The 19959-nt window shown below is 43.5% G+C and overlaps 1 protein-coding gene across 3 annotated transcripts in view; it reads left to right on the top strand.

The window, feature by feature from the left end:
- Positions 1-19959, top strand: part of kcnh5b (potassium voltage-gated channel, subfamily H (eag-related), member 5b) — a 150571-nt gene that overhangs the window by 94776 nt on the left and 35836 nt on the right. For all 3 annotated transcript variants that reach the window (XM_040137468.1, XM_040137467.1, XM_040137466.1), the window contains exon 11: positions 2861-3053. In XM_040137468.1, the coding sequence (XP_039993402.1) occupies positions 2861-3053 (193 nt within the window). The remainder of the gene's footprint in view (positions 1-2860; positions 3054-19959) is intronic.

The following is a 19959-nucleotide window of genomic DNA, read 5'->3' as shown; positions in this document are numbered from 1 at the left end:
GCTTGTGCAAAGTTCCTCAAAATTACATCCTTGGGCTTGAAATGAAATAAATCAAATTAAATATTTTTTTAATAGGTTGTTGAGCAAAATGGAAGTGCACCTACAAGCACTTGAACTTATTTACCTACATAACACTAAGTCTAAAAATAAAAAACCGACGAGAGATGAAGGGAATGTCCTCATGAAGAAAACACAGCCACATTGAACACACACGTTAACAAAGCGATTTTGGATTCCTGGACATTCGTTTACTCGCTCCTCTGAACATGCACAGCGCCAGTCCTTGGTGGCATTTATTACAGAACTAAGTGGAGGCTAGGCCTGCTTAGAGGCCTCCGGGCTGCGCCTGACACGACTGATATGGGTCCCAGGACTTTGGCAGACTCAGACCGCTGAACTGGCACCGAACAAAGGACACCTTTGCTTGTGTGTCTGCGCTGTGTAACAACCATCTCCAAAAGGCGAACACTCAGAACTCGCTCAGATTTACCCCTTTCAGTCAGCGCAGCCGATTCCCGAGGAGTTTCAGATATCTCTCTTCCTGTAATAACTCTGTGCACTGCATATTCATCTCAACAACGAGGGTTTAATTCAGCGAGAACAGGGATTGTACAAGAATGCGTGTTAATGATGTCGAAATGCTAATAGGTAGTTCATTGCAAGAAGCTTAAACCAGGGCAGGAAGAGCTTTTTTTCATGGTGATAACAGACAGTAAAGAGAGGTTTCCTTTTAAGGTTCCAAGAAGAGGGGGATTCTACAGTGTCATTTCACAAAAAACAAGTGGATTTTTCACAAGAAGCAGATGTGTTTACACTGAAGATTTTATGTCCTTACATATCCAAACGCTGTTGGCCATCTCGCAAGAAGGCGCAGTTCGCCGCAGTTGACTGTAAATGAGGTCCTTTGGCAAAGAAAACTGATCAAGCGAAGTTTAGTAACAACCGTTGAGCAAAACGTAGCAAAAATGCAAAAGCTGTGCTCATTAAGCAACACAGGCCCACATGTCATTAAAAAAGACAATCAATTCAATATTCACCCTTATTTAAGTAAGTTCGGTAAACACTGAGAAATATGCAGATTTTAAAACTAAAAATAATGAATCCTAGCAATATGCTAATACGTTAGTGAGTGAAAGTTAGTAAAAATACGTCCCATTCCCATCACTAATTATCTTTTTCTGTGTCAGTGTGGCTGCTGGTAATAAATGCAAGACCTCATGACTAGGAATATGAAATGCAAAACAAATTGCATATTTCAGGGAAAACCGGACTCACAAACAGTCGTTCGCCTCTCTGTGTCTTCTGATGTAAAGCGTCACAAACCAGCCCAGTTCATGAACACGATGCGAGCAGTTTAACAATGTCACATTAGAGCAATTCTGGCTTTTGTGGTCCTCAATCTTCAAACGCATCAAACGGGCCACCTTTTGCTGCAGTTCGGGACTGCTGACAGCGTGCCGCCTGCTGTCCCGGCAAAACAAAGGTCCTTAGATGAAAATACCAAGATCTGACAGTTGAGTTTGAAAGGCGATGTGGTTTTGAGGGATTATTTTCCCGATGGAGACTTATATTTTCTCTTGAGGGCTTCAGGTGACTGACGGGAAACGCTGATATAAAAAACACTCATCTCCTCTCAGTGAAATAAGGAGCGAACCAGGCGAAGGCTTCACTGTTACGGTGAAGGATCGTCTCACTGTGTGGGAGCCGCTTTTCATTTTGCACATGTGAAGGGACATCAGCGAATGACGTCCTCTGCAGGTGGGACTGCCGGTAAATATTTAAAATGAGAGGAAGACGTGTATATTTCTTTAAAAGGCCCCTCTAGTCTCCCCTGGAAGCTGCATTGCTCCCCTCGCCGGCGATCTGAGAGGAACCCACTCCAGCTCGAGCTTTCAACAGTTATCTCATACTGACGATTAATGCGGTTTGTAGAAACTCGCATCAGTAACGTTGAGGCTGTTGAGTTTGTCATAAGGGGTGGTGCTAAAGAAAAGCTTTCATCCCCCGGAGAGCATGAATGGGAACAGCAAAATGTTTAGGGCCTTCGGCCTGTTGGTGTTGATAGAGGGAGAGTCCCATGGTCAACAAAATCATTCGGCGTCACCCACTGTGGTCTGTGGATACACAGCAAATTCAGTGATCATTTGGCCCATTAGTGTTGAGATATCTCATGCTCATCGATACAGAATTGTTGAATTCGTTCAAGACAAGCCATACAGACTAATGGCTAAACAGGACAAATGTTTCGACTGAATAACCTCAACCCGAGGTCCACTTCACTTATCTTCACTTATCGAGCTTTTCTTGCTCTAATGTATTTGTAGAATGAAGCTCTCCGTGTTTAAAGCTCTTGGTCGTCTATAATCTGATCGCAGTGGTAGGAGAAGTACTCAAATCTGTCCAATCTCGAGTGAAAGTAGCAAAACCACAGCGTATCAGTACTCAAGTAAAAGTGCTGTATTCAAAAGTTTACCTAAGTAAGAGAGCAGAGGTATTAGCATCAAAGTATACTCAGAGTACCGACAGTAAAGACAATCGTTTCGCAGAATAATTTATACTATAATGCTGGACAAACCCTCCCAGTCATCTCCACCCAAGACGGAAACAATACAACATATTGATGCAAACTGAGAACTCTGAGCACTGAGACTTCAGTCAGCAGCAAAAAAAAAAAAAAAAAAAAAAAGTGAGTCCGCCCTCGTCACACTGTCCACAGAGAGACCACTGTCTCCAACCAGTGCTTACCAGCTCTGCCGGTGACGGTGTGTAGGCAGCCGTACGCTGGGCTGCTACTGAAGAAACAACCTCAAACTTGAAAGAATCCATCTTTAACAGTCCGAGCAACCTTCCTCTTACTCAGGTGTTCAACGAACATCCGGCGTTCCGGTTAGCCAGTGACGGCTGCCTGCGCTCGCTGGCGGTGGAGTTTCAGACCATCCACTGCGCCCCCGGAGACCTGATATTCCACGCCGGGGAGAGCGTTGACACCCTGTGTTTCGTGGTGTCGGGGTCACTGGAGGTCATCCAGGACGACGAGGTCATCGCCATCTTAGGTATGTGGGCATGTGATTTGGTAGATGCTTTTGCTGACGGGAGAAAGTGTCACTGAGAATCAAACTCCCAAAAAACTACTTTAAGTTTCACTGCCTTGATTTATATATTTGTGTGTGTGTGTGTGTGTGTGTGTGTGTGTGTGTGTGTGTGTGTGTGTGTGTGTGTGTGTGTGTGTGTGTGTGTGTGGATTGGATAGTCAATTAACAGAAAATAAGTTGACAGTAAGTTTAATATTAAATTATGTTATTTATCAAGCAAAAATATCAAAATTCAACCTCTCAAATGTTTGGATTTACAGCGTTTTCCTTTTTTCATATCATTGTAACTTGTAATTAATTTGGGGTTTCGGACTGTTGGTCGGACAGAACAAGACCTTTGAAGACATCCTGGACCCATTTGACACCATTTTCTGACCATTTATTGACAAAAATAACTGTTAGCTGCAGCCATGGTGTGGATTTAATTCTGTGTTTGGAACATTAACCGTTTGTGATTGTGCAACACTAAAACGTTCACGGTGAAAAAGTCTGGCGTGTTGCTAAGCTACTGTGGGATCCCACACACGATCCTTCAGCTGGAGTGAAAATCACTCATACGTGACAGCAGGGACACAATTGGACCTGCTCTTTTTACACTTGATTTTATTTTTTTAAACCTTGTTGCCATTAACAGGCATTTAACATGATAAAACAAAATCCCCTCGAGGCTGGGTTTCACCTGACACACATGGACATTTAGGAGAAACAGCGCCATGTAGGCGTAGAGCACACACACACACACACACACGTTTACCTATATACTGTGTATACCTACAAAACGAATGCACTGAAACAATAGAGTACAAGATTCCTAACTGTGGTAGGCAATAACCGGTGTCCATCTCCTAATGAAAACATGTAGCTTTAGTTGTGGCCGGGCAGTCACGTGTTCCATCAGGTAAACCTGCTCGACTTTTTTGTAACTTTTCGTAGGGTTGTGCTTCCTCCAATCAATGGTAATTATTATGCTCGATTTTTGAAAATGTAAACATTTTACCTGGAAAACAAGGGTTTGCGTGAACTTAAAGCCGACACTTGAGTTGTCGCATTCAAAATCAGCAGTCAGCTGGCGTCCTGTCTGACTTTCCGGAGTTAAACACAAACAGTCAGACTCTTATCAGCGGCTGTACATACTGCTCTCCGCAGCCTCGCACTGGAATATTCATGAGGAGGAGAAGGGCTGGAGAGGAAGAATAAGAGGCTAACGGAGTCGATGTCGGGGAAACTGCTTCTCACTGGGGCGGGCGCCGATAGCAACGCTGACAGAAATGGCTGCGGCAGCCGGTGTAGTGCACACTCTCATAACCGTCAACAGGCCCCGGATCAGCCAATAACAGGAAGGAAAGACGGTGACAACAGAGCAAATTGGTGTTGTTGGGACCATTTGGTGTGTGTAGAAGCTTTTAGGAACTCAAACACACACACAAATAAACTTGACTTACGAGCAACACACTACTGTAAATCAGCCTAACGATCGCTGCTCTGATGATATTTAAAGGTTGGGCATTTACTGTTACTATTTACCAACTTATGGTGGCACGGTCATGTTAAAACACATTCTGGGCAAGAAAGACTGTTTGAAAACATTATTTGTCATATCTCTGGCTACTGGTTTTACTGGTTATGGTGACCTCAGCAGAGTTATTGCTGGGATCTGGTCACGTGGCAACACTGTTCAAAATAAGTTTGACCGGGCAACAAACCCGTGCGGGCAGACAATCAGTCGGAGAGGCTGTAAACAAGGCAACAGCTTTTTTAGATCATCTAAACCACTTTATTTTTGGAGGTCAGGCTGAAAATAAGTGCAGCTACGTTGTCTTTAACAATTCCCCATTTCACATAAAATCTGTTAATTCGCACACCTGCCTTTAGCACCAAGTTTCCCTTATCTAGAATAGCAAAGGTATCCTGTAGAATTTTCATCACAAACAGAGTTTTGTAACATTTGTTTATGGTCAACGTTTGTCTCACAAACACGTTTTGTGTATCCTTAAAGCCGCATTAATATATTTGTGGCCACTAGGGAGCAGAAATCGTTAAAGCACCAATTAATCCCTTTATAAAGTCGGAATGAAAAACCTCTTTAGTTTATGACCAGGCTCAATCCATGTGCAGGAAACTACCCGTTAGTGCAGCAGATTTTTAAAAGCCCAATACGTGTCTGCCAGTCTGCTTCCTTTCTTTTTGGCGATATAATCTAAGTAAAGTCGATGTTGGAATATTTATGGAAGATAGACACCCAGGATGGCCCCAATAGAAACCGCCCCAGCCCCAGATTGTAGCAAGATCGGGATGTGTGATGCTAGTTGCCGGCATGCGAGCTATCGATCCATTATGTTAAAGCTATAGATCCACTGCAGCAGATAGGGAGGATCGTTTGCAACAGCAGTCTATAGGAATCCATGATGCCGGAAAAGAAGGGGAAAAAGCAGGAAGGACATTAAAGAGATAAACGTCACAAACTGTAAGAGAAGAATTTGAAAAAAAGATTAAAAAAATAGAAGAATGCAGAGAGGAAGAGAAGTAAAGAAAAAATAATATCACAGAAGAGAAATATTGTGGGGAAGGGAGAGAAGAGCAAGTGCAGACAGCCGTCTCTGCAGCTTCTCCATTTGTGTTGCCTCTCCACTTCCTTAACTTCATTATGCGCCCGAGTCAGACGAGGCTGCAGTCAGAGCTTCATAAAAAGCACATTAGATGTTTGATGAATTGCTTCATCACGCTGAAGACATTAATCGATAAATTGTCAGACGGTTGTCATCGTGAGCTGCTGTTGCTGTGGAGAGACGGACAGGGTTATTAACACAGTGGAGGGTTTTTCCAACATGTCTGCGGCTGCTCTCCACTTATTTCTGGTGCGGTGCCTCCAAACTATCAGGCTCACGTTTGGAAATTCTTGGGCTTTACTGCTTCCCGGGGCTCAGAGTCAGTGTCTCACCAAAAAAAAAAAAAAAACCAAAACCTTCGGATTTCCTCCATGTAGGTGAGGAAGCCATTGCAGTGTCCTGTTAAAGAATAATAACCTCAGCTAACAAACCATATAACATATGCTGGAGACCATTTGTCAGGTCTGAGGCACACACTCCTAAATGTGAAGTGTAATTCTAAGCGTAACATCTCCTGCCTCATTGCAAAAAAGTTCTAAAAGCTTGCAGAATTGGAAACTGCATCGCAGCCTCAATTATGCTTCGGCCTCTTTCAACTATGAATCATCACACCCTCCAAAAGTAAGCAGAGCTATCATTAACTTTTCAGGTTGCTTTATTTCATTTTACTTCAGTTACTTTGCAGATTCTTCACTCAAGGATTTCCAAATGATTTTGTGCCATCGTCCCTCTCGAATACATCTGTAGTAGACCTTATTTAATAAGAAAATAAAAAACTATCAAGACGTAAGTGAAACTTTTATACAGTCCCTCAACTAAGAGGAGAATCAGGCTTCTATCTGCTATTAGAGACAGACCTTTATTGCTAATTTGCCCTGGTTTATAAATGTGGTGTGTATGTGTGTGTCTGTATATATATATATATATATATATTCTAGTGATAACACTCATTGGTTTTTTTTTTTAGCTGCTCTTGTTTGCTGTTTGTTGTTGCAACTTTTTGCTGTGAATGCAGAGTCAACACACAGTTTCACGATATGAGACTTCACTGCCCCTTCAGGGAGCAGAGGCCCCTGTAAGGTCCTGTTAAACATCTGCACACAGTTGACCAGAATAAATGAAACCAACCATCGAATGGAAGAAATAATAGAGAAAGAGAAACTCTGAATAAAATACTGGTGAATGTGGCATCAATGTGACTGTGCTGATTAATTCTGTCCGGCAGCGAAATACAGGGTGTTGTAGCTTAGAATATAGGAAATTGATGGCGGTATGACACAAGTTTTGCGAACTGGCATCAGAAACAGTGTTTATTGCCTCAGACCAGATAATCAGACTTTTAAAGTTGATGTTTCTCTTCATTGATCTGTCTGTTCTCTGCTGGTAAAGAGGTGAATCATTCAGACAACTCCCGTATCGTTTCCCCCCGCTGTAGTCTCTGCAGCGGCCACGGTCACACAGTGAGCCGTGGCGGCGAGTTGAGAAAGTCGAACCATCGTGAACTCTGCGCGCAGCGGCGCGGCATCGCGCGAGCAGCTGCCGCCCTGCCTTCTCCTTGCAGCCGTGTTTTAGCTGAAAACCACTGACGCAGCGACCATCGCTCATTGTCCAAAAAGCGCCTGTAGTTCTTTTTAGAGAAAAAAGGTCAGTTCCTGGAAGTCCCAGACTTCTGGAACTGACCTTTTTATATTCAAACAGACCATATGCCTGGGCTACTGTGAGATTCAGCCATTATTAAAGAAAATTAAAGGTTTTCTTGAAGGTATGACAGATACAGCTTTATGCATAACTGCATTTGAAGAGATACTTACAGAGTGAAGAGTGAAAACCTATGAGCCAAACAGACTTTCCAAATGCTGTGTAATGAAATGATTGCTTATTTTCTATGAACCCTTGAAAATCTCTCAAGGACCCTTCGGGGTCCACAGACCAATTCGGGTAACAACTGAACTCTCTGATGCTAATTGGATAGCTTTCAAATTGTTGTCGAACTTTGTGTTGCATAGCAACCAAAAATCGTCCCAGTCCTCAGGAGCGATGCTCACGGCGGCAGTTTGTGTTGGAGCGGGAGAACAAAGCTGCCGTCTGATCACAGCCTCAAGAGGGAGAGGGAGGTGGAGGGAGCAGGAGGTCGGCGCTGGTGGAGGGAGAAGGACAAGGTGGTAGGAGGAGAGGGAAGAGCTGGAATGAAAAGTAGAGGTTGAAAGAGAGAGTGGATGTGAGGAGAGCGAGACAAGGGCTTTGTCTGCGTGTGTGTTCACAGCATGTGAGGGAGGCATCCTTTCTAAAAATCCCTTCCCTCTTGAGAGTTTTCCTCACCCTCGCGACCCGTTCTCAGCCAACTTCCTTTTTCTCTGCTGGTGAACGGGAGAGGAAGCCGCGCCAGCACCAGAGCTCCCGCCGGGAAACAGAGAGCGGGAGAGGGAGCAAGAGGAAAAGAGAGGCGATAGGTACAGTTAAATGAGGACGTTGAGAGATGAACTTCAAGCGGAATTTATGAGGCAGGGATTTGGAAGGCGGACATATCAGTACCGTACACAGGCACCGTCTGAGGTAGTCCTGCAGCTGGTTGGTTGACCTGCATCTGGCAACTTGTTTTGGTGTCGGTTCTTTCTCAAGCACTTTCACTCATGTGAATCACCGCCAGGTGAATTCACAGGAGTGGACACTCCAGTGCCCTGATGTTTACAGTGGCCTGTGTTACCATTAGCAGAAGCCCAACCGTCTTTAGCATTAGTCAGTGGTGCCAGCAATTTTTAGTACTGGCCAACGTTTATGTGCTGACACGAGCATGTTTGTGTCCCCAGTGGCTTAGCATGTTAACATGATAACCATAAGCTGGCTAGCTTTTGACTCAATATCCAGCTTAGACTGGCGGAATCAGTGCTATCAGAAAGTAAGGTCAGGAGCAGTTCTGGATCCCGGCAACGACGGCGGAGAGCTTTGAAAGGCAACGCACGGCGCGAGGCTGCCTGACACACCCTCTGCGATGTCACCGCTGCCGACAACATTGCAACCTCCCTCGAGCGTCGCCATGTTCAAGCTCAAGCCGTCATCTTTTTTTTTTTTATTAATACACAAAGTACACAAGCATGACGCTGGTGTCACGGCTGTCGTCTGTGTGTGGCGGTTGATAAAGAGGAAGTCTATCTGTGACCCGCTGATGGCCACGGTATAGAAGATAAAGCCCTTTGAATTAGGTTGGAACAAAGCCTTTATTCCAGGCACCAACTGCCGCACAACCGGTAAAGATCTATACAGGGTTTTTGTTTTTGTTTTTTTAATCCATCCAAAAGTTTTGTTTAGCTGTATTACAGTAATTTCTTCTTTGCCGCCATCTTTGTTGCCAGGCGCTGGCGCCTGTCACCTGTTAATCGTGCTGACCGGGTGAGTCGGATTCGTTCTTAGTCTGGACGGGGCTGGATTTTCTGTTGAAGCAGTTGGAGTTGGTGCTTTAGTTGGCACTCTTTTCATCCTGGGTGCTTTTAAATCCTCATGCTGGCTATTCCATTTGTTTTGTTTTTGTTTTTTTTATTCCAGATTAAACAGAATTGTAAATGCATCACTTATCACAGTAGAAGGACACTTGTTGTATTGATTAGTGATTGAGAATGCAGAAGTGGAAACAAACATTAATAGTTACTTTAAACTTGCACTGACACGCACACATAAACGTGCTCTCCTTTCTCGTAAGTTTGGCAAAGCTGCGCTCTTAACACAAACACACACACACACACACACACACACACACACACACACACACACACACACAGGGACAGACTGCATATATGAGCAGTTGCTGAGCACAGTAGGGGATGGAAAGACAGAGGGAGGGAAACAAGAGGATGGGGAGGAAGAGAGATTTTTTTGGATTCTAACCTGCTCAAACGATCTTTTTCTGGTTTTGAACTAAATTAATGGAAGAGGAGGGACAAAAGAAAATATACAGAGTCCTGTAAGACAGGACAGGAGAGAGGAAGATGAGATGAAGGATGACATTGAGGAAAGATAGAAGAAGGGGAATGATGTGGGAAAAGGGAAGGATGAATGGAATGTGGAGCAGATGGAGGCAGAAGAAAAGGTAATGACGTTAAAAGAATAGAGGGAGAGAGAAAGGAATAGGATGGACAGAGAGGGGATTTGCAAGGGAAGGAGGCAAGGAAAAGGATGAAGGAATGGAGGATTTGAGGGGATTTTGAGGGAATTGGAAAACGAGAACAAGCAGGTAAAGAAAACAGATGGTAGAATGGACGGTAAAACAGAGGGAGACAGAGAGGGGGGAGGCCAGAAGGATGGAGGTTTGGAAGAGATTGAGAGAATTTGCAAAAGAAGTGAAACATTAGGGAAATGAGGCGAAGTAGAAGGAGCAGAGGAGGATGACAGGAAAAAGAGGAAGAGCATGGGGGGGTGTGTGTTGGTTTTGGTTATAAAGCCGCTGATTTCCCCAGGCTGAGCAGTGAAACTGCTTCCTGAGGCTGCTACACACTGTGCTCTCATTAGTGTCCAGTGGCATCAGGTGGACGCACAAACACACACACACTTACACACACTGTTAAGCAGCAGAGTTAAATACATACTTGAGTGCCAGTGTTTACTTTTTTTTATTATGACTCTTTAGTCTGCATGTAGAGGCTGTGCAAATTAGTTTTTCTCTTCGGTGACAATTAATTATCACACAACCATATACACACATCTCATACACACACACACATATATATATATATATATATATATATATATACATACTCTTATATACATCTCATACACAAGAGTAGATGAGCAAACAGATGCAAGTGAACATAAACACAATACTTTTCCCAGGCAATACTGTGGCAGCTCCAGTAAATTCTCATTAGTAATAAGCCCCTGATTTCCCATCATCCACCAGGCTTACTGAGACACCAGCTCTAACCAAACTCATTCGCCAACGACTGCAGGGGGCAGCTTTGATGTGTAACACCCAGGGTAGATCTCGGAGTCAGCAAGGTGGGTCAGTCTGTCCTGATCAAAAAAGATCCTGATTCTGGAGGCTTGGAAACTGTCCAGAAACCGTTAATGCTGCGATGCTGCGATGCTGCAGCTTTCTAGGCCACGGTAGACCAACAGCAGCCAGATGGAAGTCCAATTAGCTCACTGGCTTCTGTCAAAAGAATGGTGACCAAGTCCACTGGTGCACTGGCTGACTGCTGGAAAGAAAAAACTCTCAACTCAAGATCAATTTCACAGAAAGTGAGAAACATCAGAGCAGCAAACGTTTGCGATAAATGATCAGTAACCAAGACAGATTTGTATCCGGTTTGTGCTGTTAGCTCAGTTGGTAAATGTCAACAGTGCGGCGATGCTGCAAACCAAAAATTTACCAATAATGAATTTAGGAAGTGAGTAAGAATGTTATATTTGAGCTTGAAGGTTAATTCTTGACCTCCGAAATATCAGCATCATAAGGTCCACCTGTTAAAACTCTGTTTTTCAGCCCTAGTAAAAACCCAGTAGAGATACCAAAGTAGATTCAGGATCACGTGGATGAAAGATCTACTTGATCTACGTACTGACTGTAAACCAAACCATGGGGCTTTTGGGCCGCAATTTTTATCTAATCGGAGGCGTCTTAAACGAAACAGCAGTAGCTAAAATGTAACTGGACTTTGTGGTAGCCGCTTCTGAAGTAAATTCTGTTAAGCTCCATTACTATTGGTCCATTGCCTGATTTTTGTGTATCAGAAGTTAAGCTCAAGGTGAATTTGCTGCACAGATTAGCTCGACTGCGTGGGTAACTCTACCTATCATACTTTGGTTTATATATCCACAGCCACTGGACAAATAGCCATGACGCTGTGCACAGATAGTCATTATCTGCAGAGGATAACTCCTAATCATTTGGATGATCCACTGACCTTTACTCTTGCACCAGTCTTTGGACAAACTTTACATCTTTAGCCCCACTATTGCTGTGGCTGTAAGAGAAGCAAAAAGAATGTTTTTGTCCCTGTAGTAACTTTCATGAGTTAATAGGGGTTGCTACTGTGGCTTTCGTTGTTTGATCTCATTCCTAGGATATAACCCATCCTCCGACCCCTGTGGGCAGTGCCTTAGATCAGTGGAGTATAATCAAAGCGAGAACCACCACAGAAAAACACAGTTTAACCCAACCAGCTCGATCCGTTGGGCTATTGAACTTGTCTATTTCATTCGGTTCCTCCCCAGGTTTAATTTTTGTTGAAAGTTCATTCTTGTTATCCAGACACTATCAAACCCCGGATAACTTGTTGGTCAGTGGTTGGTCAGCCAGTGAAAGAACAGTTGGATAAACAGATGACCAAACACCACCGGCCCCGTAGCCTGTATTATCTCTCGATGATTTCTCCGCTGCTCTTGGTCTGAGAAAAATTCACTCCATTTTTTTTGATTAATGTCTTAATCCATTATTCATGCTTGGTTATGAGTAGGGGACTTTAGTCTGGCCTTCTATTCACACAGCAATATGTTATGGCCCAGTGAGCAATACATCAGCACGGAGCAGGAGGAGATGAGCCTCCAACCACACACGAGTCTGGCTGCGTTACAAGATCCAGTAACAGGAATCAGTGCAGGGCTGTTTAGATGTGGAATAGATTAGAAGAGGAATATATTAAGAGTGCAGGTTAAAAGGACAATGATGAAAGGGAACCTGAAACAAGAGAGATTCTTGTAAAATGTTTTAATGCAGAGCTGCTTTTCATGACTATCTTAAGACTAAATTAAGGTGTCGTCCTTCTGAAAGTACTGACACTTAACACCTCACACACTGCCTTTTTTAACGTCAGCAATGCGTACAAGTACATCTGCCTGTCTATCTACCTGTGAACACGTTTTCTTCTGAACGCAAAGCAGGATTGAGGACTTTATTTTTACCCAAGGTCCCCTGCACTCTGGACTGTGCGTGCCCTAGTGGTGAAGAAACTTGGGAGGAGAAGTCAAAAATAATGAGTAAAATTCTAAGTAAATACCCGTAACGCTGGTGTGTTTGTGTGAAGGTGGCATGACCGACGGAGGAGGCAGTCCCTCCCTCCACCAGCTGAACTCCGTGAATGAGGAGGTTACTCAGTCTTAACCCACTGGAGAGAAAAGTGAAAACATGAACTGTTTTTTGTGTTTGGACGTGAAATTGCTGTGTGAGTCTGGCATTACTTGCTGTCTTATGGAATCAACAAACACATGCAGTGGTTTTTTGCCAGAAAGACGTGTGTAGAGATCAGGGGCACACTGCATGCAGACGCCTGTCTTTAGTAGCCCCCTGCTCGGCCTTTTGTCAGCATGCTGCTCAGAATAGAAACGTGAGGATGTAATGGAGATGAATTAAGGTGAGATGTATTTCATGGAGCAGAAGCTTATGGATTATGCCTTTTCAGTTAATTGTTGGAGTAGCGGACAGAAGCACAGCCCAGTAGCTAAGACTGGTTTATTTGATTTGCAGGTGAAAACCCTTCGAGCTGTCTCCTGAAACCAGACTACTGAATGTCATCTAAAATTTTAGGTGTTTTAGTTCATAACCCTTATTTCAGTGGCATTTTGATGACTATATTTTCCACATATGACATTTCCCACAATCTCTGGGATATATGTTTTGGTCAAAGTAATAAACCTTTACATAAATCACAGTGTTTGGCACAGGGCTTACTAGTGAGCTACCGCCACACCGATCGTTTGCTTCTTTTTCAACCCGAGTCTTCTTGAGTTTTCTACAACTAGAATTCATCACATTTCGAAGGACCAAGCTGCAAACATTTGCATATTGATCACGGAAAGGAAAATGTTTATACTGCGCATGTGTTGTGAGGACCAGACACACCAGCATTTGGTAATTAATACATCAGTTATCTTAATTAATAGTCTCATTAGCATAAGTGGTTATGATTAATATCATGCTGATCATGTTGGGACTTTTAAGCACGTCGAGTTCCTTTTGTTGAGAACAGAAGAAGCGTCATTAAACTTCTTTATTGCTTTTTCTTTTCTGAACATATTGAGGAGAACTCATTAACCGTTAATCAATTCACGTCCAAAAATGGAAAAGCATTCAAACATTTTCAGACTAAAGCTCTGGCTGGAACGACATCTGTCCAAAATCTGGGAGTAAAAGTACAACAATAATTATAAAGCATGCTTCAGATGCTAATAGTCGTACCACTACTCACACAATAAGCACCATTAATGCTGGAGTTGGTGGATATCGATGTCACAGCAGCTGGATGACTGTCTCCACCCACTCAGCTTTGCAGGATAATGGCCTGACAGGGGTTAGAGTGGCACGAGCAACCAGCTGCAAGTAGCAGCCTGAAAATCCCTCTTAGCGGACCGACGTCCGTTGAGCTGCGCTGCGCGATAAAGCGCCGCGGGGGAGCTCACCCGCCCACAGGCAATTTTCTTTTTCTGCTGATGGGGGACACAGGCTACAGCAGCATTCAGCGCCATCAACGCGTTTGTCAGGATGTTAAGGGTGAGCTGGTCTCATGCAGACAAGACCATCTCCAACATACATTAATTCATTTACAACCGATACACTTCTCTCAATATATATAACACAGCGCTCTTTCTTGATGACGCTGATACCTAAGAAAATCTGTGATCACACCTTCAGTTGTTTTACTTTTTTTCTATTTGGGTTTTTTATGTCGAGAGGCTCAGATCTGATCGTGCGTCCCGTGGGGTCCAGCGGGAGTCAAGTGGGATCAAAAGAGTATCAATATACTGTACATTGTGTCGCAGGTGGTCAGGGTGACATGGGAAAAACAAACCCCGGCAGCAAATTAAGCAGGGAGGAATTTAGACGTGTTGTTTTATCAGTAAAACGTGTTGTTTAACAGGAAAATGAAATACTGTTTTGGGACGGGATGTGATTGGACAAGTAAACCAGGTCCAGGTAACAAAAGACTGGACAGAGTTTCGATAAACCCCAGTTTCAGCTTCTGTAACTTTACCTAACTGTGATGGATTGTCTCTGGTCTTCGGTTAAGGAGACCTGAAGAAATAGCTGAATATTAGTCCTGGTGTTGTGAGAAACCAGGACTCACATTCTGCAAGGTGTTGGTTGTTTGGGGATTGTTCTCACCGTGGAAACCTGAAAGAGGAAACGCTGTAGCTTTACTGTAAAAAAAAAAAAAGTTGGAATGATTTAAATGATATGAATCATTTTAAATTCATCTGTTTGGAGTAGTAGGACTGATTTAGACATTACCCTTATCATTACCCTTGTAGATGCTCTCCATACTTGCTATTGAGAAATATTCATCCCATTGTTGGATAGCACCAGTAAGTTGACCTTATTCAAAAGTCAAAAATATTATATATATATTTATTATTCACTTCAGTATTTATTTTTCGCTCTACCTACATGACCAAAGACATTTTTAACCACATACAAACAGGCAATAACTACTCCGCAGCAGAAAGTCTTATTTACGGGTGTATTGGATCCAAAACTCTTGAACATAGAGGAAACTAAGAAGATTTCACGCTGTAGGTCACTTGTACTCACGTTTTAACGATGTCTTGGTCTTCAGTAAACGTGACAAAGGTCTGAGCACCAACGTGTGCACACCAAAACACTGTACAACAACTGTCAACTACAAGCGAAACGCGACTCTGCTGTTCATTTTTACTTTTTTTCCCAAAGGACATTGTGTTTGCTGCCTTGCATTAAATATAGACCACATGAATGCATCACTGACCACAAACTACAATTATCCATAGTCAAAAACATAAAAGTGTGATGGAGTTAGGTATTCATTTATTTTTTTTCTTTATCATTAGATCTTTAGTCATCTATGTAGTGTCAGGCCATGTTTCTCCGCAGGTGACACACAGGTTCCCTCACCGTAAGCAATGGATCATTGTTTATTTCTGGCATAGCTGATAGTGATAGTGTCTCCGGTGAGCAGTCATAACACCCCTCATGGTCGTGACTTACACACATCCTCTCTGAGGAGGACGTGACGGTTTCACAGCTGCACACAGCCCGACTTAGGTAGACGTGATCCAATGTTTAGCATTAGGTAACCGGTAGAGTCTCCACACGCGTATGGATGCGACGTGGTTCCATGAAGAGCAACCTTATTCGGACATGTGGTAAGAATGACTTGGCACAAGGTCAAATGCAGTTAACCAGGAAGGATTCCCTTCGGAGTAAGTTGGCGTTACGCTTGATAACTGGTTAACTTGTACTGCTGTCCTCGTCTCTCTCCTCCTCGGCCGACCAAGCTTCGACAAATGCCCCTGCCCAAGGCACCGGGGACTCCTCCCGAGCCTCCTTCCATCAGCTCAAAAGAATTGCATCGCAAATGGCAATATAAAATCAAAATATTCGGAATACAGAAAATCAATGAGAAATTTTCAGATCAAGTTAGGAATTCCTGTGCCAACCTGAATAAAAGTGGAAGATTAAGACCCATGCCAGATATAAAGCCATTTACTGAGCAACGTGTTCACGCCTATGTAATATAATAAAACCTCTGAGAGCCTATCAGTGGCCACAGAGTACAGACACAGACAGTTAAGAGTCAACCGGACCTCACTGACAACCTGTTCGCTCCACATGTCTCGAAGCAGACCACCTTGGTTTGGCAGCCTGTTTTTATTCGCTGGACCGAGGCAGCGAACCAAACCGAGCAGCAGTAAAGTAAGCGAGACTACGTCTGACTAAACGCTAGTACTGTACCTGCCGGTAGTTGCAGGTTACGGGGCACAGGGACGTTTTTGTACCTCACGTTTAATGTGTGACGGTGAACAGGCAGGATAGCATGAGCGACGCTTTCAGTTGTGGGCGAACGGCATTACAAAGCCTGGCGAGTGAGGGTCGTGGCAGCAGTGTTTCCCTCTCCACCCATCCAATCATAACAGTCCTCACTGTGATTTAGTGCCACACTCGCTTCATACGCCCACCACCACCACCACCACCACCACCGTCCCCGGGCCCCCGTGTGACCAAGCCCGCATCCAGATGGGTAATTGGTGAGGAGCTGCGGGTCTGCGCTGCTGTTGGATGTTCGCGGAGAAAGGGGCCCTCGGGGGGCACAGAGGAGGGAATTGTTGAGAAGACATCCACTCGCTCACACGCTCACAGTGGAAGCGCTACCCGTCTGTTACTCAGGGTGTTGTGACAGCTCGTGGACAGCGTGGACTGCTTTTCGTCAAATCCTATCCGGGTCAGCTGTCAGAAAAATGCTGAGCTGACGCCTGTGGCAGGTTTGACACAGATTTGAGTCCTGATTAGCCCAGATTTTGCTCCGTTGTGTCTATTACAGCCAGAGTGTGAATGGTTGTCTCCGGGGAAAGGGGGTATAGAAGCGCCACTATGTGCCATTCACTACTTTTGAAAAAGTTCTTTGCATAATATGATTTTCTTCTACATTTTTGGTTCTTTTGTATTTTATGCCCCCCTTTGTGCTGTTGATTGACAACATAGTGTTATCGAAGCCTGTTTGGAGTTTATTAATCCACTCTTTTTGAAAAAAAAAACTGTGATGTTAGATTACTTTCCCTTGATAACACTCCGCAGCTTCCGATGACGTGTGACAAATTCGATGCCGCTTATAATTACGATTCTCCATATTACACTTCTATTATTATCAGAATAACCGTGGCGTTGCCCAGGAGATGCTCACAAGTGTAAACATGTGTTCATCTGCTCTGGGTGATTAGCATGGGGAATTCATGCTGGCAGCTGATGAGTCAAGTGTCCAGGTGGCTGCATTTGGGTTGAGACCAACGGAGGAAAGCGGGTCAATTTGAGAAGGTCAGTGCTTGAAGCTCAAGAGTTTTGTTTTCTTTTTTGTGGGTTTTTTGCAGGAAAACCACAATTTGCCCATGTGTTGTAAAACCACTTCATTTAAACCACCTCTTCCTTAGCGTTTGCCCTATTATTCATATTGAAAAATAACCGCACAATTCCTACTTACTTAGCAAGTCTTTGTTTATTCTAAATGGAAATGACTGCGTTTTGACCACAGATAACCTCATTTAGGTAAAGGTGAGGGTGTGAGCACACCTGTGTTTTTGATGAGCTTTGTCGACCCATCACGTACATCACTGGGATTACATTACAATCATTTGACACACACTTTTGTCCAAAGCGATTTTCAAACTCAAAAGGAACAAGAGCTTGTTGTCATCGAGAACTGGAAGTTCAATCCTCCAAAATAAACAGCTAAAAGTGTGTTGTTGTTTTTTTCTTTTTTTACAGAACACTCATTTGGCAAAGCGGCTTCTTTCGCTCTTAACACTTCGACCTACATTTTGCCGATAATGGTTCTGTTCTCACGTGACTACGTACACTTACATGAATACGTGAATATCTATCAGTTTTACAGTAATATGTTGAATGCAGGACTTAACTTTTAATGCAGCTTTTTATGCAGTGGTATTACTGCTTTTACTTCGGTGAAAGATCCCAACACTTCTTGATAATATACATTTTGTCCGATCACATATCCAATCATTAAAATTACTAGAAGTGACAGAATGTCCATGTGAATTTCACTTCAACATTATGTTAAAAGTACAACATCAAATGCATACACATTAAAGTAAACGTGACTTATTTCATTGAATGATTGACATTTTAGGAGGAAGTGCATCTCCGCCTCATCCTCACCTGCTGAACAGCGACCACATGTTCTGTTTTCTTCCAGCTGTCATGATTTTTTTTGGGTTCTTCCTTGTTCGGCTGCCAGTTTGTGGTCACTGAACTTGTACACCGTTAGGATCTGCCTCTGCTATCTATCTCTCACAGTTAGGAGGATCTTCTGCCGATTCGTAATCTCTGTGCCGGGACAGATAACATTCTAATCTACTCTGGCTTTTGGTTTCTTCTTTCCGGTGTTTCAGATAGGTTTCCTTACGCTGTGTTGTAATTTGGTTTGCTCTGATTGGTGTTTGGAGAGCAGTGTTGTAGTGAGAGGGGTCAGAATGTGTTTTGAGAGGGGCCAGTTAGTCTCAGCACCGGCTGACGTAGGGGACTCTATTCTCTTTGGAGTGGAGGATGTTTGGGGGGGCTGGCTTTAAGGTGCTTTAAAAAACTCGCGTGCTCTTAATTCATTTCTTTGAATGTGTAAAATGTATCTGCAGATTTCTGCACGTAGAGGTTCTGGTGGGTGATGACTGAGCGGACCCCATACTTCACCGCCATATAGCACAACGGGCAGGATAACGCTGTTAAATATTTTAAGACAGATTTGAATTGGAATTTGGAAATAATATTTTTTCTTCTCTTCATTGCCCTCAGAGCTCTTAGAGCTTTTCTTTTCTTTTAGTGCCTTCACTGCCATGTCGAAACTTCCTTGACGCTGTCATGATTATACCATGGTGGGTCGTTTAGTTTATCACCAAATGCTAACTGGTTGCAGACCAGTTAAACAGAAACACAGAATGGAGAATAGAAACAGAAGTGAGTGCACAAGTTAAAGCAATGTAAGAAGATGGTGAAATTACAGGTAAAATATAAAATCATGAAATATCGCAGTTTTCTCAAAAGGGAGACGAAAGTTATTACAAGAACAGGCATGTTGGTGTGTGTGGGAAAGAGCCAGATATCAAGGGAACAAGAGAGCAAACTTAACACATCAGATCTTAAATGCATCAACAGGCCACCAAACGTTACTGGAAAGCACTTAAATGTCCCCAATTCTCAGCTGCCGCCGCTATCGCCTTCACTCGGCCATCCGTGGCCCAAACCTCGTGATCTCTGTGTAGTTTCTGTCTTTTTCTGTGAACTACTTGCACCTGCAGAGGATGCGGGCTCCCTGATGCGGCCCCTGTGATTATATCTTACATTTACGATTACGCTCGTGTAGAGAAGTGATGCCCTCCACTTTTCCGGTTTGTTTTGGAATTAACGGGACAGAACTGAGTAGTTACCATCAGCAGCAAAAGTCACCGTGGGTGACCAGGCAACAGACAAAGAGAAGAAAGAAAAAAGATCTAACTTTGTTAACAGCAGATCCAAAGAAAGTCCCAACGTGGCGCGGCGCACACTGTTTGATCAACGGGGACAAACTCTGCCGTCGCGGTAACGCTCGAAATGTCAGTTGAGGAAAGTTCAGGAGAAGAGCTTTTCGTGTCCTTCCGATCTTTTTTTTTTCCCCTCACAGCAGTGTTCATTCTGACTGACAGCTCTCCAAGAAAGGCTGCCAAACCTCCAGCAGCTACACTAGATGTGTTAATCCAGTAATTGGACTATCTCCCTCTTAATGCAGTGTGTTCTTATTTTACACGGCACCCCCCTACCT

This window comes from Xiphias gladius, chromosome 10 (genome assembly GCF_016859285.1).
Source record: "Xiphias gladius isolate SHS-SW01 ecotype Sanya breed wild chromosome 10, ASM1685928v1, whole genome shotgun sequence".
In the NCBI taxonomy this organism is placed as follows: Eukaryota; Metazoa; Chordata; class Actinopteri; order Istiophoriformes; family Xiphiidae; genus Xiphias; species Xiphias gladius.
This window is presented reverse-complemented; position numbering and strand designations above follow the sequence as displayed.